General features: G+C 42.7%; 1 protein-coding gene across 1 annotated transcript in view; it reads left to right on the forward strand.

The window, feature by feature from the left end:
• LOC124721795 (facilitated trehalose transporter Tret1-like) overlaps window positions 1-25,159 on the forward strand; it is a 198,277-nt gene that overhangs the window by 125,145 nt on the left and 47,973 nt on the right. The window contains exons 3-4 of the mRNA XM_047246917.1: window positions 508-643; window positions 18,375-18,560. Coding sequence (XP_047102873.1) covers window positions 508-643; window positions 18,375-18,560 — 322 coding nt within the window. The remainder of the gene's footprint in view (window positions 1-507; window positions 644-18,374; window positions 18,561-25,159) is intronic.

The following is a 25,159-nucleotide window of genomic DNA, read 5'->3' on the forward strand; positions in this document are numbered from 1 at the left end:
CACTGAAATCTATGAGAGACCAAACCAGTCAAACCAGTAGATTCTGGCAGAACAATGCAGTATTCTGAGAAAACTTTTAGTGACTTCATCGTGCCTCTGTGACTCCAACACCCATGGCCTTCTGCAGGTTTACAATTTCAGGTTTTTTTTAGTGGTTTGCGAACAGCGACAGCTTCGTTCCTGCACTGACTGTAACGGCTAAAGCTTGGAAGGTGCGAAGGCTGTAAATCCACGGTCCCTCAAGACAAAGCTATCAGAAAGAACTAACTAAGCTAATGGAAAATGTTTGCTTCTCTTTAAACACCCCTTGTAATTTACTTAAATTATTTAAGTCTGTCATTAACTATCCAGTGCTCCACACAGTGTCTGTTTATGCCTTCGTCTTATATACACTACAAGATGAACAGTAGTAAATTATTGTAAACTGTCGTTGCTGGCAGATGTGCCACTTTCGAGACAAGTGTCAAGTATCGAGCAGTTAGAAAGATAATTCCTCAAATGTTGCAGATTCTGGCCACCGCTGCTGTTACAGGCTTCCACGTTGTATGTGGAGTGTCACTGGGTTTCTCTGCGATATTTATTGCAAGTGTGATGAAGGAAGGAAGCGATCTCAAACTTTCGAGTACACAATCAGCATGGACAGGTAATAACATATCAACAGCTTTCCGTTGAATTGTTTATTTACACATTATGATTTCTTTGCGATCCTCTGTTTATTATATTCCCTTTTCATTACCCCACAGTAGTCATCTTGAGTGAGAAACACATGAAAAGGGATATAAAAATCATATTTTGAGCAAGAAGCATACATCTAACATTCTTGACCTCTTTCCAATGTAGTTCTAGCGTAATGTAAGGAATTTGCTTCAGTTGTGCTGCAGTTTGTGTGTCCAACGTTGGTTAGTTAGTTACATGTACCATAGATCAATTGATCTATAGATCAATAGATTAATTCTTAGATATGAAGTAGTAACTGTAAAAAAATTAATTAATTATTTTGTGTAAAGAAAACTTATGTTAAAGTGACACGTTCCACATCATTACAAAATGTCGCATTTTTGTTGTCCCCTGTTGAACTCATCTCTGAGCTTTAATGATAGGTAATAAAGGTAATTTTTCCCTCTAGTATTGTAATTATGGATATCATTGTTCTTCTCAGATTGTGATGGATTACTTATGACGAACGTAATAGGCGAATATGTATTGTGATGTCGCAGTAAAAATATCCAGCTCCTTGAAGAAACACCTACATGACGTCTTTGGATGAACACCGCATGTTATTGTTACTGCTCGCTTTTGTGCAATCAGTACTTTCTTTCTAAGCGATGAGTTACCCCAGAAAATTGTTCCATAATACATTACTGGGTGGAAACGCGCAAAATATTTCAGGAAGCCGATTCGTTTCTTTACACGTTTAGCAATGTTATACGAAGAGCAAAGGTAACTGAACTTAACTGTCTGAACGCTCACTAACATGCTTTTTCCAGTTCAGGTTTTCATCGATATGTACACCCAAAAATTTTGAGCATTGTGCCCTACTTACTGACTCTTGCTCATGTGCTACATCAACTGTTGGTATGACTCTGTTTATTGTACAGAACTGAATATAGTGCTTTTTTTCTACATTTAGGGAGAGTCTGTTTTCTAACAACCACTTTATAATTCTTTAGAAAATATTATTTAACAAGGAGAATAATTAAGAAAGTGAAGTTTCGCCTCAATTCGAACAGCCGACCTTCCCATAGCTGATACATTACCATTATACTCATCAGATACAAAGATGTGGCCAATACTGTATTAACTAAAAAACTGAACTCACCATAAAAATGTAGTGTTTAGAATAGGTTATTTGACTGTGTGCTGGAAATTGTCTTAAATCATTAATTATGTCATTTATGCTCCTAACATGCTTTCCATCCACTTGAATTTCAGTATTCTTCTATGAAAACGGAAATAAAATTCAGATAATTAGAAAGCCCGCTACAACGCTCCGTTCGAATCATGTGATACCTGTAACGTCACTGTCTAGCTCGCTCTCCTACCGTCAAAACGCTAATTCAGAGTGATGTCTTGTTTTGGAATTTACGTTTCGGAAAATAGGTTACAAATGGTGTGTAGCACCATACTGTACAATTACATCCATAAAAACTCCTGAAAAGTTATTTATGAGTGTTCCAGAGAATGAGAAGATGCGTAAAATGTGGTTGCACTGTACCGGCAAATTGCCACCACGTCGACGCACAAGTTCACTGACTTAATTAAAAATGTGTTGCACAGTGAAGTTAGCATTAATTTACCTCCGATATATGCTCTCCCAATGTTACAACGAAGGACAGCGTCATTCAACGAAATTAAACTGCTCGTAAAAATTGTCGTCTTACGCAGCTGTACGTTAACTGTGCAGTATTTCAGTTGTTAGAACGATAGACAGTCGAACTGTACAAAATAATGTCCTTAGATCGCTGGTTCGAATCTAACCAAATATTTGAAAAACCATTCAACACTCCTCTCATATGAAAACTAAACCACAATTACGTAATTTCACCACATCGATCAGAAACAGAGTATTATTGTGTTTTCCTTGCTGTTTACATGCGCTTACATTTGCATCGCTGTTCACACACGTCACGTTCAAAAACATATTTTCTAGTTAATGTGACCACACACGTTTTACTTTATTAGAAACAGTGTTTTTATCTTCGTACTGTGCAGCTGCTATGATCCTTATTGTTTAAGCTTTTTCAGTTTCATCATCCTACATAAAGGTGAAGCAAGTTTGCTTCAAACGCTAACGTTGTTTTACACTCACAAACATCACAGCCCTTACGTTTGTGTCATCTGCATGTTGTACATGCGTTATATCTCTCCTTATAACATCGTCGTCCTACACGTCGTTGTACTGTTGTCGTATTGTGATACCTTCACTACTAACAATGCTTTCCAAAAAAGTTAATTGAATTGTTTGTTCGCAAAGTAAATCCATTTATCCCCTGTCGTCCATTTCTCAGACTAAGACTCATGTGAAGCTGTATATAATACACCCCACAATAGAAACAACTGCTACAATCAGTTCTTGCTAACGCTGTTTTCGCATTTCGTGTAAAACTCCTCAATATATGTATTCTCAGAGCTGACAGTCAGGCAAAGAAGCTGATTTTGAGATATCTTGTCAGAGCTGCCTCATTATAGCCATTCAGTTCAATTCCAGTTGTTTCGTTTATAACTTTGGTTCAAAATGGCGTTGAGCACTATGTGACTTAACATCTGAGGTCACCAGTCCCCTAGAACTTAGATCTACTTAAACCTAACTAACCTAAGGACATCACACGCATCCATGCCCGAGGCAGCATTCGAACCTGCGACCGTAGCAGTCGCGTGGTTCGGAACTAAAGCGCTTAGAACTGCTCGGTCACAGCGGCCGACGTTTATAACTTCCTTTCGCGTGATCATATCGTTGTTCTTAATGAAAGGTAGATGGGGCTGTATGGGTATGCAGAGGTACTGCCAAAAAGAAAAGTAAAAGGGAAAAGACTAACCGTAAGTAGCGTACCAATCATCGGAAGGCATCAGGCTATTCCTCCACGCAGCTGTGGCAATACGGTGACTGGAGCTACATTTGTGGTAACTAGCGTTTCTGATGTCGCTTGGAACCACTGACGCCGCTGCACCCACCAATGTGCTTCACTTAGGTTGGACATTCTTATTTGAGAGTGCATGCTGGGCTGTGGATGGGTGTGGACGTCTGAGGATAAGACAGATGTGAGTACACCTTAACAACAGATACGGAGTGTAGCCTATGCATCTCAGCTAAAGCGTATCGACCATATTCGGTCAAAAAGTACACCAGAGAGGAAGTGAGTTGTAACAGAGCCAGCCGCAGGCAGGCAAGAGTGTTATGCATTTCAAAACAAAACATGTCCAACAGGTGTTGCGAAGCAGAGCCAGCTGGGCATGGTATAGCAACAGCCAACGCTGAAATACGCTAGCAGAAGGATTGAAGACTTTCCTCACTTGCCACCATGTGGGGAACAATGAGAGAAATACGGAAACTGTGGAACAATTTACGTATAGAATAAGGAAAATTAATGGCTCAAATGGCTCTGAGCACTATGGGACTTAACTTCTGAGGTCATCAGTCCCCTAGAACTTAGATCTACTTAAACCTAACTAACCTAAGGACATCACACACATCCATGTCCGAGGCAGAATTCGAACCTGCGACCGTAGCGGTCGCGCGGTTCCAGACTGTAGCGCCGAAAATTAATGGATGTACCTATGAATTAGGACATGAGGCTAAAGTCAATGAAATTATTTTGCAAGAAGATGAGCAGATGGCGCTCAATGCTTTTTTAAGAGGATTGCATGCGGAAGTGTCAAGACGTGTACGGACAGGGGATCTGACACGCAATACGGTTAGCTATAAAGATTGAGGAGATAGATTTCTAGATTAGAATGCAGGGTAAATGGAGAGTGTTTGCTGCCAGTACAAAATGTTTTCAGGTGTGGAAGAACAGGACATGTAAGAAGGCATTGTCGCCAGCCCCAGGGTCATGTCAAAAAAGTTAGAGGAAATAATAATTTTGGAGGCAGAGAACCGGGGAAGAATGGTGTTAAACGGCAATGGGAACCTCAGGTTCACCTATGGTCATCCGCAGTAAGGTTGGATGCTACGAAATCTTATGCAGATTTGGATTGTGCAATAGGAGCAATAGTAGGAAGAAAGGTTTGTAAGATACTATTGGACACAGGGTCGCATGTGTCGGTCGACAATATGATCTGGTGAAACGTAAGCAATGGGACCTACCATGGTACAGATTGCGTATAGTGGCGGATAAAGACGTCACACCGTTGGGGTCGATGGACGTGGACTTTTGCCTGGATATGGTTCAACTTAAACAATGTGCACAGAATGTGCCACATGTGATTGAGGGGCTATATGGTTCTGGAATTGAATTTCTTATATCAGCATCTTGCCACAATCGATCTTCGGCAACACACGGTGGAACGTGATTGAAAAATGTTGCAGTTAGGTGAAGCCATTGCCAGTGTAGCAATGTCGTGAGAGGAGTCTAGGAGTCTGTTGTGAAAGACGAACCGATTAAACCACGAATGGTCAAATACTAAGACTTGATTTGCACGATTCGCTTTGGATCAGTGTTGAGTCTAGCTTGCTGGTAGGAATTTTGTGTGCGTAGGAACTGTTAGAAGAGAATGAAGCATTAGATCATCTGGATTGTTTACTTACAAGAGGTATTGTATGCATAGAAGAAATAAAGAGTGAAAAGAAGATACCTAGTTTTATAGATAATTTTAGCGCAAAGGTGTTGTTAGTCGCTAATATGAATATCCTGGAGGAAGAAGAGTAGGACACGAGAGGTTTCAGCCACGGACATTTGCTGGACGCCATTGAAACTGCATTACAACGCAAAGTGAAGCACCTAGAGGGAAGCAGTAGGAAACGGTTGGAAAAATTACTTTTGGAATTTAAAGATTTATTCTTTCCAAAAAGGCCATTACGAGCTACGCATATTACAAAGCATCGCATACCAGCGGGAAATGAATCACCAGTCTACTGCAAACGATACAAAATACCTAGGTACTTGCACTCAATTTTGGAGGAATTTTTCGATCAACAGCTAAAAAATGGAGTAATTGAAGAAAGTAATAATGCATGGGGGCAGAAATAGTCGTCATGCTAAAAAAAATCAAGGGATGAAACACGACATTATCGGATTTGCTTTGATTACAGACACCTAAATGCCAAAACCATAACGGACACCTACCCTTTGCCAAACGTCACAGAAACCTTGGCTCGTTTAGGGCAATGCAAATATTTTCCAGCAATGGATTTGAAGAGTGGTAGTCACCAGGTAGAAGTTGTGAGCGGGATCGACACAAAACAACGTTTTCGGCACCCTGGGACACTACCAATTCAGAAAAATGCCATTCGGATTAAATAATGCGCATGCAACATTTCAGAGATTGTTCGACAGAGTACTGAGAAGTTTAAAACCACGGTAATGTTTAGTGTATCTCTGTTACATAATCGTCTATGGGAGTGATGTGGAATAGCATATGTAGTGATTAAGGGAAATATTTCTAAGGTTAAAAGCAGCGAAGTTACCAGTGCGTACAGAAAAATCTAATTTTGTGATGGAGCATACCTATTTCATATCAGAAGTAAAAATGATGTTAAGACAGACACAAGATTAAGTAGAGCTTTACGTGAATTTCCTGTACCAGAATCTGTAAAGGTATTGCAACCATTCCTAGGAGTCGCAAACTATTACCGCCGGTTCGCAAAAGGATTTGCAGACACTGTTAGACCGTTGACACAGTAGTTCAAAAAGGGTACTAAATGTGTATGGTCAGAAGAGTGCCGGCGTGCTTTTGAGGAGCTAAAAGAAGTTTTAACATCGAGTCCGATATTGATATTTCCGGATTTTAGTACTGAATTTGTTTTATCATGTGATGCATCAAACCATGCACTTGGCTGTGTGTTGACACAAGAGGAAGAAGGCGTAAAACATCCGCTACCTTACGTATCAAGACAACTAAATTCTGCAGAAGAAATTATTCCAAAATGGAGAAAGAGATTTCAAGCTTTATTTATGGAATCACATATTTCAAATGTTACCTGTACGGTAAAAAGTTTAGATTAATAACAGATGATGCGGCATTAAAATGGTTGTTGGGGTTAAAGAATCGATCTAGTACGTTGACGCGATGGGCAGTAAGACTAAGTGAGTTTGATTTCGAAGTCACACATAAAACTGGGAAGAAGCACGGGAATGCAGATGCCTTAAATAGAAAAGTAGCAGTATTACACACTGGGGGGCAATGAGCAAAAGCAATGGCAAATACACATAGAGCGGATGATGAATGTAAACATTATTTTAAGTAGTCACAATTTTGTATACAGGATCGGTTGCTACGCAGAGTAACCAAGTTAGGAAGGTGGGTAGAGGTACCAGCGAAGCTATGGAATAGAATGCTACAAGAAGCTCATGATCACATACTAGCGGGTCACGGAAGTTGCAGAGCTACCAACAGGAGAGTAACAGAAAGATATAGGTGTAGGAATAAGCAGGCGATCGTAAAACAGTTTGTGTGGAATTGCATACAGTGCGCGCAGAGTGCGGATTTGTATCGAACAAGAGTACCACTGTAGAGGTTACCTGAAGCATTAGCACCATTTGACTTTCTAGGGACTGATGTTTTAGATCCAATCAATTAAACACCTGCAGGGAATAAGTACGTACTGACAATCATAGATCATTTTTCAATATACGTAGAAATGGGAGCGATGCCAAACCAGCAGTCAACAACAGTGACACAAGCGCCTCTGAATGGATACTGAAGTTTGGAGTGCCTGAAACAATAGTAACAGACCAGCGGAGAACTTCACGTCAGATCTGGTAATTTCCAAGAATGATTGCCTATCGAAGTCGCGGGGTCCAAACGATACGTATCGAACTGCGATCGTAAATCGATCACGCAACTCTGGTGGCGGGCGTTATGGGTATGTTTACGGTGGTCACAGCAGCAATGACAAAAGAAGTCCGTTACAAAAATACTTGTAATTATAAAGGAGATGACTTACCTTGCTCGTCGTAGGTGTTGTCGTCATGTGAAAGGCCATGTGATGTGTACGCTACGAGAACAATTCCCTTTTTGCCATTAATTCGCGGAGGTATGTAACTTAGAGCCACTAAGGGAACGATGAAAACAGATAAAAGTGACGATCACAAATAATTGATCATAATGACCGCCACCAGAGTCGCATGATCGATTTACAGTCGCACGTTCGATGTGTATCGTTTGGACCCCGCGACATCAATAGGTAATCACTCTTGGAAATTACCTCATATCTATTCAAGGAGTGGATTACATTGGCCGAGCACCTCCTAATGAGTCACAAATTTTTGTAGTTAATATTAAGCGACAGTTGTGATGGTGTAAAAAGCGACGCCACTGGACAGTGGACGACTGGAAGCAAGTGATTTGGAGTGATGAATCACGCTATACCCTGTGACAGTCCGATGGAAGCGAATGGATTAGGCGAATGCCTGGGATACCTTGCTGCCCATCTTGTGTAGTGGCAACAGTGAAGTAAGGACCTGGTGTTATCGTATGGGGGTATTTTTCGTGGTTAGGATGTGACCCCTTTATTGCTCTTAAGAAAATGCTAACTGCAGAAGGATATTAACCCATTTTACACCGTTGTGAGCTGTGTACAGTAGAAGAAGATTGATTGTACCAACATAATAATGCACCCGTTCATAAAGCAGCATATGTGAGGCAATGGTTTGTGGACAACCACATTCCTGAAATGGATTGGCCTGTCCTGAGTCCCGAGCTGAACCCAATGGAAAACGTTTAGGATGAGTTAACATGTCAACTTCGCTGCAGAACCAACGTCCAACATCACTACCGTCTCTGGTTTCGGATCTTGAGGACTCAGCTGCTATTCCTCCATAGACATTCAGACACCTTACTGAAACTATTTCCAGCACAGTTCAAGTCGTCATAAAGGCGAAGAGTGGACACATATTAAAATCCACTAACAGGTGGATACTTTTGACCAGGTAGCGTATTTCATCTGTTGCGATTGTGCTCATTGTGAAAGAAGGTCTGGAGAACCGCAAATGTTGAATGTGATGGTCGTGGAAGCCTCGACGTGCGATATACGTACTGTTATTAAATAGTTCATTGGCAAATTTTTCGATTCCCTGTGAATTGAAACATGTAAATGAACATATCCACGGATTTCTTGGATACCAATGTTACATTTTACTACTTCAGTTCGTTCTCCAGTTTAGAGGTAGTTCTTCACAGCTTCTCTTCAGATCTTGAAGTTTGTTTCCCATTTGACAGAAGAAATTAAATGATAAACTTTTTCTTAATAGGTTTGTTAATTTATCGCCTATAAACAGAAACAGACCCTAGCACAGATGCCCTCTTTATTTTATGTTTAATCTAACATAATACAACGCGTTTCGAACATGTTCTGTTCATCTACATGCGTTTATACGTACATACATACATATAGAGAAATGTTACTTAAAAATAAACAGTCTTAAACTAGATTAATCTAGAACTCTTTGTCCATTGCTTTTTACTGTAGCTGCTGGTGTGGCATCTGAGGTGAAGGAGGGGGGCAGTGTATGGCTATAAATCGAAATCAGTGATGTATTTTGCTGGTTTTCTTCCTTGTGGTTGATTATGTACACTCCTGGAAATTGAAATAAGAACACCGTGAATTCATTGTCCCAGGAAGGGGAAACTTTATTGACACATTCCTGGGGTCAGATACATCACATGATCACACTGACAGAACCACAGGCACATAGACACAGGCAACAGAGCATGCACAATGTCGGCACTAGTACAGTGTATATCCACCTTTCGCAGCAATGCAGGCTGCTATTCTCCCATGGAGACGATCGTAGAGATGCTGGATGTAGTCCTGTGGAACGGCTTGCCATGCCATTCCCACCTGGCGCCTCAGTTGGACCAGCGTTCGTGCTGGACGTGCAGACCGCGTGAGACGACGCTTCATCCAGTCCCAAACATGCTCAATGGGGGACAGATCCGGAGATCTTGCTAGCCAGGGTAGTTGACTTACACCTTGTAGAGCACGTTGGGTGGCACGGGATACATGCGGACGTGCATTGTCCTGTTGGAACAGCAAGTTCCCTTGCCGGTCTAGGAATGGTAGAACGATGGGTTCGATGACGGTTTGGATGTACCGTGCACTATTCAGTGTCCCCTCGACGATCACCAGTGGTGTACGGCCAGTGTAGGAGATCGCTCCCCACACCATGATGCCGGGTGTTGGCCCTGTGTGCCTCGGTCGTATGGAGTCCTGATTGTGGCGCTCACCTGCACGGCGCCAAACACGCATACGACCATCATTGGCACCAAGGCAGAAGCGACTCTCATCGCTGAAGACGACACGTCTCCATTCGACCCTCCATTCGCGCCTGTCGCGACACCACTGGAGGCGGGCTGCACGATGTTGGGGCGTGAGCGGAAGACGGCCTAACGGTGTGCGGGACCGTAGCCCAGCTTCATGGACACGGTTGCGAATGGTCCTCGCCGATACCCCGGGAGCAACAGTGTCCCTAAATTGCTGGGAAGTGGCGGTGCGGTCCCCTACGGCACTGCGTAGGATCCTACGGTCTTGGCGTGCATCCGTGCGTCGCTGCGGTCCGGTCCCAGGTCGACGGGCACGTGCACCTTCCGCCGACCACTGGCGACAACATCGATGTACTGTGGAGACCTCACGCCCCACGTGTTGAGCAATTCGGCGGTACGTCCACCCGGCCTCCCGCATGCCCACTATACGCCCTCGCTCAAAGTCCGCCAACTGCACATACGGTTCACGTCCACGCTGTCGCGGCATGCTACCAGTGTTAAAGACTGCGATGGAGCTCCGTATGCCACGGCAAACTGGCTGACACTGACGGCGGCGGTGCACAAATGCTGCGCAGCTAGCGCCATTCGACGGCCAACTCCGCGGTTCCTGGCGTGTCCGCTGTGCCGTGCGTGTGATCATTGCTTGTACAGCCCTCTCGCAGTGTCCGGAGCAAGTATGGTGGGTCTGACACACCGGTGTCAATGTGTTCCTTTTTCCATTTCCAGGAGTGTATATCACTGCCTATATAGGATGCAGATAGATTTGCATCAGTTATGTGTTACGAAAATAGTGTGAAAGGCTTTTATATGACAGTTGTTCACTTACAATTTCATCATCTTGCTGCTTCACTTGCATCACTGGTAGAATGGCGGAGCTGTTGATTGACATTACATTATTGCACATTATATTTTTTGTCATTGATGCCAAGAGCTGTAAATTAAACTAACAATGAATTCAGTCAGCCAGAAATGACACTACTAAATAAGGGTTTGAAGCATAATATAAAAATTGGCAGTCAGTAACAAAAAATATAATGTGCAATAGTGTAATATCAATCAACAGCTCCGCCATTACACCAGCGATGCAAATGAAGCAGCAAGATGATGAAATTGTAAGTGATCAACTGTCATATAAAAGCTTTTCACACTATTTTCGTAACACAAAACTGATGCAAATCTATCTGCATCCTATACAGGCAGTGATATACATAGTCAACCACAAGGAAGAAAACCAGCAGAAGACATCACTGATTTCGATTTCTAGCCATACACTGCCCCCCTCCTTTCCCCCAAATGCCACACCAGCAGCTACAGTAAAAAATAATGGGCAGAGAGTTCTAGATTAATTTAGTTTAAGACTGTTTATTTTTAAGTAACATTTCTCTATATGTACGTATGTATAAACGCCTGAAGATGAACAGAACATGTTCGAAACACGTTGCATTATGTTAGATTAAGCATAAAATAATAAGTGTCTGGTAGCAGAAACTTGAAATAAATAATTATCCCACACAGTCACGGTGCACAAACATAGCCATTATGGCTGAAAATAATGACAGTCGTTCTGTTTAGCGAGGACCTGCAGCTCTGTTGTATGTTTTAAAGATGATACCATCCTCTTGGGTAAAATATTCTGGAGGTAAAGTAGTCCCCCCATACGGATCTGCATGGAATCCCTGTAGACACAGCAATTTCATTTCACTTCTTACAGTATTTCCACTAACATCATTACCATCCCAACGGCGGCCGAACTCGCTCTCAGTTACGTTTTTGACATACACTCATTTCTGTTCTCTACCTTCTGCTTCAGGGTAGTACTGCAAGGATTACATTCTGAACCCGTGTATCTTTGCAGATAAACATTAGCATCATGTTGGTGCGTCCTTTCCTCTACATCAATGCATGAACTTTTCCGTCATCAGTTTATGCACACACATGATCTGTCAGCCCTAATATAGACTGTTTACCACATGTAGAATGAAACGTACTTGCGAGATCACAGTATTGAACTGCATCTAAACAAACTTTTCTCTGAAGCATAATGTTATTGTTTCTTCATGTCCTTTATTCATATTTTAAATGTAGTTTACTTCCCTGTGGTCTATACCTTAGTTAAAAATAAATTATTCATCAGGGAAACATCTGAACCCCACTTTAGAAAAGCTTTCGTATCTGTCGAAAAGCTTGTGCAAAATTATCTTTATTGTCGCTATCTGAGAATCTACATCTCAAATAATGCGGTTGATGCTAGATTTAAATATACCTGTTTGGACTCCTTATATCAATAGTATACTTTTTCGTATCTCACACAGGAGATTCGAAAATACGGATTGGATGTTCCGGCATTTCTACTGCAGTACAACAACAGCAACATGTTCACTGTTTGACAACTTGTGACCTGGTAGTCTGGAGGCCGTATACCTGATGTCTGTGAAGACATGTTAGATTAAACCCTTTAGCCTTCTTTGCCCCTTATACTGCCATTCTTTGCGATCAAACACTATTGCAGTACAGACGTAATAATTTTAATGCGTTGTTTCGCTTAATTTCACTCGTATTCTGAACGACTGCGGTTCAAAGCCCTATTCAGCTATACAGGATTAAGTTTTCAATGTTTCCCCTAAATCTCTTAAGGCGAGTGCCGGGACGCTTCTTTGACGTTTCGTATAATTCTAATGATTTTTTTCGGTACTTGGCAATGAAACTGTCACATCACCTACCCCATTGGGCCTAAAAACAAAATCTCTGAAGTAGCACGAACTTCATGTGTCCACAAAATCTTACAGGAGAGCATCAAAATCCCACACAGCAGAGCCCATCGACTTCGAAGAAATGCGATGTTTTCGAGCAAAAACATAAAATCCAGCGTTAACAGACCACACAAAATCCTGTGTTAGTTCGTCTCTTGAAAACTGTGCACACTGCGTAGTCCTGCAATGATAAACAGATCTGCAGAAACACCAACAGGTTAAATAGAAAATTCAATATTATGTTAAGAATTTCTTTAGTGAAAAACGACGGGTTACTAAAATGGGTAGAACAGATAGGATGTGTACGACAGTTTGTCACCACTTACGATACTGTATTTCAGCCTCAGTATGTGTTATCACACCGTATGTTACAAAGGCTATCGATGACTGTGACACAGAAGAGACAGGTGACTGAAGTGAGTTTTACTCCATAGACTAGGTGCATGACAAATGATTGGGATTGCAGAAGATTTTGATCACTCAGTGAGTCTTTGCGACGTGTCAGGTGAATATGCAAGCCAAGGAAGCATTGGTAACCAAAGAAGACTTGCACATTCGTCCTCTTTGGTGGCCCATCGTTGTATTGCTGATACGCGATATGTGGAGCCGTCTGAAGGAGCTGCAGTATCTCAGACTCTGAGATCTCCCTGATATAGCGGTTGCTGTTCAGATCGCTTTCAGTATTCGAAATCAATTTCCATCACTATAACTATTACTGTCTCTCAGTGGAGTCAGTAAATAAACCTGATTGTGTAAATTACAAACGTTCACTGCGTGGTGTAGTTCATTACATGTAGAAAGCACATGCCCATATTCCACATAGTGCTATGAAATACACAAACACTAAGCTTTACGCGTTTGAATTCTGTATTACAGATTTTGTAAAGAGATTAATACATATGTGGCTCTGAGCACTATGGGACTTAACTTCTGAGGTCATCAGTCCCCTAGAACTTAGAACTACTTAAACCTAACTAACCTAAGGACATGACACACATCCATGCCCGATGCAGGATTCGAACCTGCGACCGTAGGGGTCGCGCGGTTCCAGACTGTAGCGCTTAGAACCGCTCGGCCACCCCGGCCGACAATACATATGTGACGAAACTTCTTTTTTTCATTTTCGGAGGTGCAGGATGACCCTTCTGAATGACTGTGAAGGACAAAATAACAAAAACGGAAAGGACAAGTTGGAAATAACATGAAGTGTTAGTAACTATAGAACTAAAACTTAACTCCATCCGAACAGACCTCGGAAGGCTCAAGGGTACCGACCGACCGATGTGTCATCCTCAGCCAATAGGCGTCACTGGATGCAGATATGGAGCGGCATGTGGTCAGCACACCGCTCTCCTGGCTGTTGTCAGTTTTCGAGACTGGAGCCACTACTTAGCAATCAAATACACTATGAGATCAAAAGTATCTGGACACCCCCAAAACATACGTTTTTCATATTAGGTGCATTGTGCTGCCACCTACTGTCAGGTACACCACATCAGCGACCTCAGTAGTCATTAGACATAGTGAAAGAGCAGAATGGGGCGCTCCCCGGAACTCATGGACTTCGAACGTGGTCAGGTGATTAGGTGTCACTTGTCATACGTCTGTACGCGAGATTTCCACACTCTTAAACATCCCTTAGTCTACTGTTTCCAATGCGATAGTGAAGTGGAAACGTGAAGGGACATGTACAGCACAAAAGCGTACAGGCCGATCGCGTCTGTTGACTGACAGAGACCGCCGACAGTTGAAGTGGGTCGTAATGTGAATTAAGCAGACATCTATCCAGACCATCACACAGGAATTCAAAACTGCATCAGGATCCACTGCAAGTACTATGAAAGTTAAGCGGGAGATGAGAAAACTTGGATTTCATGGTCGAGGGCTGCTCATAAGCCATACATCGCGAGCCGGCCGCGGTGGTCTCGTGGTTCTAGGCGCTCAGTCTGGAGCCGCGCGACTGCTACGGTCGCAGGTTCGAATCCTGCCTCGGGCATGGATGGGTGAGATGTCCTTAGGTTAGTTAGGTTTAAGTAGTTCTAAGTTCTAGGGGACTGATGACCACAGATGTTAAGTCCGATAGTGCTCAGAGCCATTTGAACCATTTTGAACCATACATCACGACAGTAAGTGCCAAAGGAGGGCAAACATTGGACGACTAAACAGTGGAAAAACGTTGTGTGGGGTGACAAATCACGGTACACAATGTGGCAAGCCGATGGCATGGTGTGGGTATGGCGAATGCCCGGTGAAAGTCATCTGCCAGCGTGTATGGTGCCATCAGTAAAATTCGGAGGCGCTTGTGTTATGGTGTGATCTTGTTTTTCTTGGAGGGGCTTGCACCCCTTGTTGTTTTGCGTGGCACTATCACAGCACAGGCCTACATTGATGTTTGAAGCACCTTCTTGCTTCCCACTGTTGAAGAGCAATTCGGAGATGACGATTGCATCTTCGAGCACTTGTTCATAATGCACGGCCTGTGGATCGACAATAACGTGCCTGTAATGGTCTGGCCTGCACAGAGTTCTGAGCTGAATCCTATAGAACACCTTTGGGAAGTTTTGGAACGCCGACTTCGTCTCAGGCCTCACCGATCGACATCGATACCTCTCCTCAGTGCAGCACTCCGTGATGAATGGGCTGCCCATCCCCAAGAAACCTTCCAGCACCTGATTGAACGTATACCTGCGAGATTGGAAGCTGTCATCCAGGCTAAGGGTGGGCAAACACGATAATGAATTCCAGCATTATCGATGGAGGGTACCACGAACTTGTAAGTCATTTTCAGCCAGGTGTCCGGATGCTTTTGATCACATAGTGTAGCTCCTCAATTGGCGTCACAAGGACAGAGTGCACACCAATTGCCAACAGCTCTCGGTAGGCCCAGACGGTCACCCATTCAAGTGCTAGCGAAGCCCGACATTGCGTAAATTTGATGACCCGATGGGAACCAGTGTAACCACTGCGGCAAGGCCGTTCGATAGTAATTATAGGTCCACTACAATTGCTTCTGAATTTGAAAGGATTAGTTGTATTGGACCTGTAATTAACTTTAAGTTACATGTAATTGATCCATTCCCTTATTGGTGTTCCCTAACTTTCACTTTAAAGAATATAAAAGTTTATCTAATGTAAAGGACAGTTATAATTAAACATTCGGTACTAGAGACGGGCCCCTGGTAAAACGAGTGATTGTGGGGCAACGAAACGTTTGTAGAAACATTTATAAGGACACGAAGAAGAGAAATCGCGAATGAACCATTGAATCAAACACATTCTCATTTCGACATAAGAGGTTAACATTTGTTAACTGTCTACCACGTTTATATTCTAGTTTACAAATGTTGCTCAATATGACGACCACCTGCATTTAAGACAGCCTCAAAATGCACTAAAGATACCATTTCACAACTGTTTGCAGTACTTTTAGAACGGTGGACCGTGGGTTATCCAGCTGTCGGGACTCAGCTCGAGCGCTACTTAAATATGGCACACTGCTTCTAGAATTCTCACTCATAGCAACAGTAACTTCTTCAACTATTTGTCCAGCAACTGGGCGTCTGTGTTTCCCAAGAAGAATTCCAAAAGCGCAAGTTAGTTCAAACTTCCGAATCATCTTGTTCAACCTCGGTGCGGAAAAAGGACCTATCAGTATTTCTTTAATGGGTCGATAATCGCGATGTGTAGCAGCACTATTGTTGTTGTTTTGATAAGAAATTTACGAATAAAGCACTGTTCGTCTTGTCCAAATCCATGTGAACTGTCTGCAAATGTGCTTCAACCCTACGTCGCCGTTCTAGTACCGGCAAGGCATTACATAAAAACTGTTTAGCAATTCATCGCATAACACTACTAACAACGCAAATCCTGCAGCGCAGCGCACATTACTACAAAGTTGTATACCCATAAGGTAAATGGTTTTCAGTCTACCCTGGCTCAAGAAGCGAAAGTTTATTTACACGTATAACCACCCTGTACATTACTGGCTGTTAAAATTGCAACACCGGAAAGGACAACAAATAACGAAATTGTACTTATTGTGTGCATATAATAGGAAGAACACATCTGTGATTCAGGGTATACAGGATGCGAAATTTAATATACAGATCTGCCACCCCCTTCTGGACATCAAGTCTACTGGTCTTAGATGTGAGATATGGTTATGTCACTACATGCCACTTCATCTCATCAATCGTAGTGGTTTGTGAGTCGTGGAGTATTATTAGTCTCTCCGCAATCCATGCCCAAATGTTTTCAGTGGGTAAGACATTTGGAGTAGGTGCTAACATACTTACGGCCGAACACGCTCTATATAGAGGTAGGTCAGGACAGCACAGGTAACATGCGATCTTGCGTTATCTTGTTGAAAGATAACTTTGCAGAGTCCTCCAAGATAGGATACAGCCACCGGTCTTAACATGTCATCAATGTAACACCTACTGTCAAAATTACTGCCTATGCAGACCAGGGTGATCGTTCTGTGTACTCAGTGCCATCCCCATACCATCATGCCAGGTGCTCAAACAGTATGATGATGAAAAATTCAGTGTGGCAACGTTAATTCTCCTAGGAGCCGCCATACATAGATAAGTCTGTCACGATGCAGAATCGTGACTCACGTGAAAAGACAATGTGGTGCTACTCCAGTGTTAAGCGTTGTCGATGGGCACACTACTGTCGGCAGGCCTCTCTCCGTTGCTTCATCAAGGGAAGCCATAGCAATGGTCGCCATGGTAATAGTCCGTGGTGCCGCAGACGTTATTGTACTGTCCACATGGATACTTGTCTTGCTGCAAACAAGCACGTTTCCTGAATCTTTGTATGTATCCTCTCAGGCACTAGTCGCTTGGGGTCTTTAAGATCCTGCATGGCGTTCAGCATGGCCCTCTTGAACGCACCGAGACCATATTCCCAAGTCAGTCACGGGATACCGATCAATGCGAGCAGTGGCATCACAGAATGAGACAGGGTACAATTTCTCCACACTCCTTAGTACGAGTACATGAGAACTTCTCACAAAAAAACCGAGGTTCAAATCTGGTTTCTGAATTCGGAATGTGCTGTTTTATAGTTCCTTATATACAAAATTTAGATGATGTTGCTCCTGCCTAATCTGTGTGGTTGTGCTGAAATGCTAATAATTTGCCTGCCGAAAAATGTGGCACATTTAATGCCAATTTGACTTTTGTTGCATCCCGTTTTAATGGTGCTGCAATTTTAATAGCCAATACTATACATTACAAAGCAATTCAGTATATGTACTTTCAGTTTCTACTCATTGTACACCCTCGAGAGTTCTCCATCATATGGTAATCTGTACAATAATGTTTGGATCGAAACGAATGCTGGATTTATTCTGTGGTGAGGTTTTTTCTGTGAACAGAGGAGTACTGGATTCGAGTTCAGACAACCATATACTTATAATACCATTTCTTTTTATGTCTAGATGGGTTTATTACCAGAATATTTATCAGTTATTACCAGTGTCACGGAATATGCCATTTCTAGGCCTTTTATTGATTCACGATGTTCTAAAAAGAGATGTAGCTTTATTATGCTTAATTATCTTCTTATTAGTATCTATATGAGAATTATTTACTCGCAAGCAGTTATATATGAAAGATTTCCTTTACACATAAACATTACTTGCGCTTATTGATATTTATTCTGGTTTGTGCACTAAATATTATTTAACATTTTTAGCAAGCGTCTTAGTTCTTGTCGTACCGATTGGAGCATTACTTGGAGGTATCCTCATGGAAGCATATGGACGACTCAACGCGATAAAAATGGCTGCTATCCCATGTGCAGCTGGATGGATATTAGTTGCTGTTGGACAAAGTTTCCTACCTATATTTATTGGACGTATACTGACTGGAATATCAGGAGGTAAGTGTTTTTTCATTATTATTACTGAGAATCCTGCTAGAGTCTTTAGGAATTATGACTTTCATAAGTACATGTGTCTCAATATCATATATGCTCTGGCGTAAACATTAAGTGAATACAAACATTAATTTTTTCTGTAATACAGATGCTTGCAACATCTCTGACTGTCTTGAGCTTATGTGGAAAATTATCTATTCTCAAAAATATGGTACCCTTTTATAGCGTAATTAAAAATCCACTATCCTGGTATAATTTTCAGCTCAGCTTGTCACAAACAGTTTTTACGATTTAGCTAAGTGCATTCCTCAAGTATGCTCGAATGCTGCGAAATTTGGAGTAACACGAAATTGTGAGTGACGGAATTAGATACCTTGTGCACTGAATCTGAGCCAATGTGACGCATTTGTTTCGTTGGGAAGCCTTTAACATCCCATGTCATATTAAATCCAGTGCTGACGGGGACTGTAGTTCCCTTAGTGCAATGGTGACAATGGATACGAAGAAATACCGTTTACATTGACTGCATACGCTGGGGACTCATTTAACATACTGAAGAGGCTATCCAAACAGTAATTCAAGGCACAGGATGGTAACTAGCCACAAACTGAGCCGCTCGGTTCTGAAGTTGTAAGTGGTTCATCTTGACGATTGTCAAACAAGGTTAAACCAACTGGCCATGCTCTTGGCGCTTCGACGAAGCTCATAGTCTGACTCGATCTTTAGGTTTGTACCGAGTGCAAGTCCTGAGGCAACTACATTGGTGATTCTATGGAAATCCTTGTTTTGACTCCTTGTCTTGGACCATAGGGATGAAACCTGTGGGGTCTCATTGAAGGACTCAGGAGTGCATCACCAATTTATTTAACTGAGCGTCCGAAAACCATAAATTGATAATAGTGATATCTAGAGGGTAAACGTGAGTATTTACCGAAAAGACAGATCATATCAGATGATAGGTAGCGTACTAGTGCAAGACGACAGAAAACTAAGTCAACTAAAGTAGAAATTCACACTGCATGGGAAATAATTTGGCTGAGAATACCCAATAAACGTATAAAAAGTAGTTGTTATTAGTCTTCTATGGGTCAGCAGACTAGAAACAACATCATTTTTGTAGCACATACGATCACGATACACGCCATAGTAGTTTGAGCAGATTTTAAACACCCAAAAATAGACTGACAAAAGACAAGGTTACAGATTCGAGTCCTCGTTCAGCACCTTTACTTTATTTATTTATTTCGAGTTCTATAGATCCATATGAGAATATATCTCTGGATTTAGAACGAGTCAAATTTTTACTAATTATTGTTCAGTGCACAAGTACTTTGTCTTAACATGTAAATAACAGAAACAGATAGGCTAACATATAACGTTACGTATGAGTTATCATACTTGATTTCTGAATGAGCATACAGTTATACATATACATACACACCATGTGATCACAAGTATCCGGACACCCCCAAAACCATACGTTTTTCATATTAGGTGCATTGTGCTGCCACCAATTTCCAGTTACTTCATATCAGCGGCCTCAGTAGTCATTAGACATCGTGAGAGAGCAGAATGGGGCGCTCCCCGGAACTCACGGACTTCGAACGTGGTCAGGTGATTGGGTGTACGCGATATTTCTACACTCCTGAATATCCATTGGTCCACTGTTTCCGCTGTGATAGTGAAGTGGAAACGTGAAGGGACGCGTACAGCACAAAAGCGTACAGGCCAACCTCGTCTGTTGACTGACAGAACCGCCGACAGTTGAAGAGGCTCGTAATGTGTAATAGGCAGATGTCTATCCAGACCATCAGGCAGGAATTTCAAACTGCATCAGGATCCACTGCAAGTACTATGACAGTTAGGCGGAAGATGAGAAAACTTGGATTTCGTGGCCGAACGGCTGCTCATAAGCCACACATCACGCTGGTAAATGCCAAACATCGCCTCGCTTGGTGTAAGGAGCATAAACACTGGACGATTGAACAGTGGAGAAACGTTGTGTGAAGTGACGAATTACGGTACTCAAATGTGGCGATCCGATGGCAGGGTGTGGGTATGGCGAATTCGCAGTGAACGTCGTCTGCCAGCGTGTGTAGTGCCAACAGTAAAATTCGAAAGCGGTGGTGTTATGGTATGGTCGTGTTTTTCATGGAAGGCACTCCTTGCTGTTTTGCGTGGCTCTATGACAGCACAGGTCTACATTGATGTTTTAAGCACCTTCTTCCTTCCCAGTGTTGAAGAGAAATTCAGGGATGGCGATTTGATCTTTCAACACGATCGAGCACATGTTGATAATGCACGGCCTGTGGGGGAGTGGTTATACGACAAAAACATCCCTATAATGGACTTGCCCATGTTCACGTCTGTCGATGGATTATCCACAACAGTGTTTTAGTGCCAAATTTCATACAGTTTGTATTGTTCTCAGATGAGGTCTCATTCACCAGTGGTGGTGTTTCCAACAGCTACCACAGCCATGTCTGGAGTGAGGACAATCCTCGTGCCACCCATATTGGTGGCCACCAGTAACAATTCTCTGTCAACATATGGGCGAGCATTGTCAAAGCCCACATAATTTGCTGCCTCCAAATTTCACTGGGCCATGTTACGTAGTATTCCACTGAGATGTACCACCACAGTTCTTGGAGACTGTACCCCTTGTTTTCTGTGAAAGGATGTTGTTTCAACATGATGGTGCACCAGCCCACTCCGATGTTATTGTCCATGAGCACCTGCACAACACAATCCTCATTGTTGGATTGGAATGGGAGGCCCTGTCCCATGGCCAGTGTGATCACCAATTCTCATAATTCTGGACTTTTTCCTCTGGGGTTACATCAAGATGTTGGGGTATGAAACCCCCCATAGAAATGGATAAAGACCAGCTTGCTAGGGTCCAAGTTGCCTGTGTCCTGGTACAACAGACACCAGGTATCTTTGAGAGAGTACAGCAGAGCTTCATGCGCCATTGCCATTCGTGCACTGACACTGCTGGTCTTCACTTTGAACAGTTACTGTGAGCTATGATGTTGTTATGTGGTGTACATTGTGTATGTCTGTAACACAATAAATACACATTTCCAACCATTGGTTCCCTGTCTCAAACACCTGTTTTAGTTTGACCCAAAAGGTTTGAGACAAACTGTTTATGTATACATCTTTCCAGGTGAAATGTCCGACTAGCTGGGGGAATTTCTCTTATTGTCTAAGGAACATTAGCTATTTCTGGACATCTGTCTAGGCTGCATCTGTTTACTAAGTCCACTGAAATCTATTTGGGAGCAAGAAAAGTTTTCTGACTCAGTAGTTGCACCTTGATTGTCATCTGAGGGACAAATTTGAGGATGATTCCAAAGCTCTAGTCTGAACTCAGTTGCCCATAGCTAATCTTACAACTACGTCTCTACGCAACAAATTAGAATATGAGATACTGCAATTAGTACATTCAGACTTGCATTTCTGGGGAAGACCTTGCAAGTCTGCTATCCAGGATCCATAAAATTGGTCCCTGTGCTTCCTGCATGGCTTAAACTGGTATCTCGCTGCCACAACATGCATTTGCTGCCAGAAATGCTCACTCAGCAAAGGGCACAGTTCGTTAATTTCTAATGCTTCAGGGCCAGTGCACGGACACAGCTTTTGCGCGATCTCCTACAAACTATTCCTGCTGCAAAAAAAAACAAATTGCTTTGGACTCTGGGATCCGATATGTTTCTGATCTTGCAGCACAACATAAATCTATGGAGGCAGCTTTGCCACCTCTCTACAGGGTGTTAAAAAAAATTAAAAAAATATTTTAAAAAAGCCGGCCGCGGTGGTCTCGCGGTTCTAGGCGCGCAGTCCGGAACCGCGCGACTGCTACGGTCGCAGGTTCGAATCCTGCCTCGGGCATGGATGTGTGTGTTGTCCTTAGGTTAGTTAGGTTTAAGTAGTTCTAAGTTCTAGGGGACTGATGACCACAGCTGTTAAGTCCCATAGTGCTCAGAGCCATTTGAACCATTTGTTAAAAAAAGGTACGGCCAAACTTCCAGGAAACATTCCTCACACACAAAGAAAGAAAATATGTTATGTGGACATGTGTCCGGAAACGCTTACTTTCCATGTTAGAGCTCATTTTATTACTTCTCTTCAAATCACATTAATCATGGAATGGAAACACACAGCAACAGAACGTACCAGCGTGACCTCAAACACTTTGTTACAGGAAATGTTCAAAATGTCCTCCGTTAGCGAGGATACATGCATCCACCTTCCGTCGCATGGAATCCCTGATGCGCTGATGCAGCCCTGGAGAATGGCGTATTGTATCACAGCCGTCCACAATACGAACACGAAGAGTCTCTACATTTGGTACCGGGGTTGCGTAGACAAGAGCTTTCAAATTCCCCCATAAATGAAAGTCAAGAGGGTTGTGGTCAGGAGGAACGTGGAGGCCATGGAATTGGTCCACCTCTATCAATCCATCGGTCACCGAATCTGTTGTTGAGAAGCGTACGAACACTTCGACTGAAATGTGCAGGAACTCCATCGTGCATGAACCACATGTTGTGTCGTACTTGTAAAGGCACATGTTCTAGCAGCACAGGTAGAGTATTCCGTATGAAATCATGATAGCGTGCTCCATTGAGCGTAGGTGGAAGAACATGGGGCCCAATCAAGACATCACCAACAATGCCTGCCCAAACGTTCACAGAAAATCTATGTTGATGACGTGATTGCATAATTGCATGCGGATTCTCGTCAGCCCACACATGTTGGATGTGAAAATTTACAATTTGATCACGTTGGAGTGAAGCCTCATCCGTAAAGAGAACATTTGCACTGAAATGAGGATTGACACATTGTTGGATGAACCATTTGCAGAAGTGTACTCGTGGAGGCCAATCAGCTGCTGATAGTGCCTGCACACGCTGTACATGGTACGGAAACAACTGGTTCTCCCGTAGCACTCTCCATACAGTGACGTGGTCAACGTTACCTTGTGCAGCAGCAACTTCTCTGACGCTGACATTAGGGTTATCGTCAACTGCACGAAGAATTGCCTCGTCCATTGCAGGTGTCCTCGTCGTTCTAGGGCTTCCCCAGTCGCGAGTCATAGGCTGGAATGTTCCGTGCTCCCTAAGACGCCGATCAATTGCTTCGAACGTCTTCCTGTCGGGACACCTTCGTTCTGGAAATCTGTCTCGATACAAACGTACCGCGCCACGGCTATTGACCCGTGCTAATCCATACATCAAATTGGCATCTGCCAACTCCGCATTTGTAAACATTACACTGACTGCAAAACCACGTTCGTGATGAACACCAACCTGTTGATGCTACAGACTGATGTGCTTGATGCTAGTACTGTAGAGCAATGAGTCGCACGTCAACACAAGCACCGAAGTCAACATTACCTTCCTTCAATTGGGCCAACTGGCAGTGAATCGAGGAAGTACAGTACATACTGACGAAACTAAAATGAGCTCTAACATGGAAATTGTTTCCGGACACATGTCCACATAACATATTTTCTTTATTTGTGTGTGAGGAATGTTTCCTGAAAGTTTGGCCGTACCTTTTTGTAACACCCTGTATACAGTCATCAAACACAGAGAACGGTGGGGGTTTCGGTGAAGGCCACCCCACAGGTGCTCATCTCAGTGGCTGCATGCTCACGTTGCAAACCAGCTCTGCCTTTTGGTTGAGCTGCTCCTGCTGCAGTAGTTGCTGCAGCCACAACTGGTCCTCCAGCTGTTCTTGCTGCGTCATTTGATGTTGCCTATACTCCAAAAACTTTTGATCTACCAGTATCATTACGACAAGAGTCAGCCTCGTCACCACTGTAGTAACACTCTACCAAGGTGTGGGAGAACCACGAGTCATTTTCTGATGAAATGGCGGTTGACCAAAAAGACCAAGTGGTCGATGAGAAAAACAAGAGTAATCTAAATGTGGCAGCCTAGAATCATCAACAGTATACAAAGTCACAATAGCAAATTGGGAGAAAAATCAAAATAAAGTAACTGTGTGTGAAAGTAATGTCAGCTAGCAGAAAGCTTTGGAAACATCAGCATAACTGGATGAGGAAAGTGCACACACTTTCCTCCTAGCTTACATCACCAGAAGATATTGTGCTTGCATCCGGTGAGGATACTAAACTTGTCTTGACACAGAAAAAAAGGACCTAAAACATTATGAACTGATGCAGTGCATTAAGGACATGGACATTTTGAAGTTTGTGCAGCAAGAGAGAGTCAATCAAGGACAGCGACAATTAAAACCACAAGAGCAGCAGTATTAACAGCAGCTACAAATACAACAAGAAAACTGGTGGTAAGTGCACAGCCAGTTGGCGCAGTCACAGCAACTGTCAAGCGAACAGCAACTACACCATTAAGAACAGATACAGTTCTCATTAATAAGAAAATCAGCAGCATCAAATGTTTCTCCACCAACCATGGCATCCTTTAATGAAGTGTCACAGGAATGGGAGCTATCTTTACCTTTGCCTTTTGCAGCATCATTTTCAAACTTTCATGTAGCCTCACTATATGGAAAGGCTGCTTCTTTGGTATCTTCTTCTCCTGATATGTTGTGCTTCTACAGAAATTAAAGTC

This window comes from Schistocerca piceifrons, chromosome X, assembly GCF_021461385.2.
Source record: "Schistocerca piceifrons isolate TAMUIC-IGC-003096 chromosome X, iqSchPice1.1, whole genome shotgun sequence".
NCBI classification, from domain to species: Eukaryota; Metazoa; Arthropoda; class Insecta; order Orthoptera; family Acrididae; genus Schistocerca; species Schistocerca piceifrons.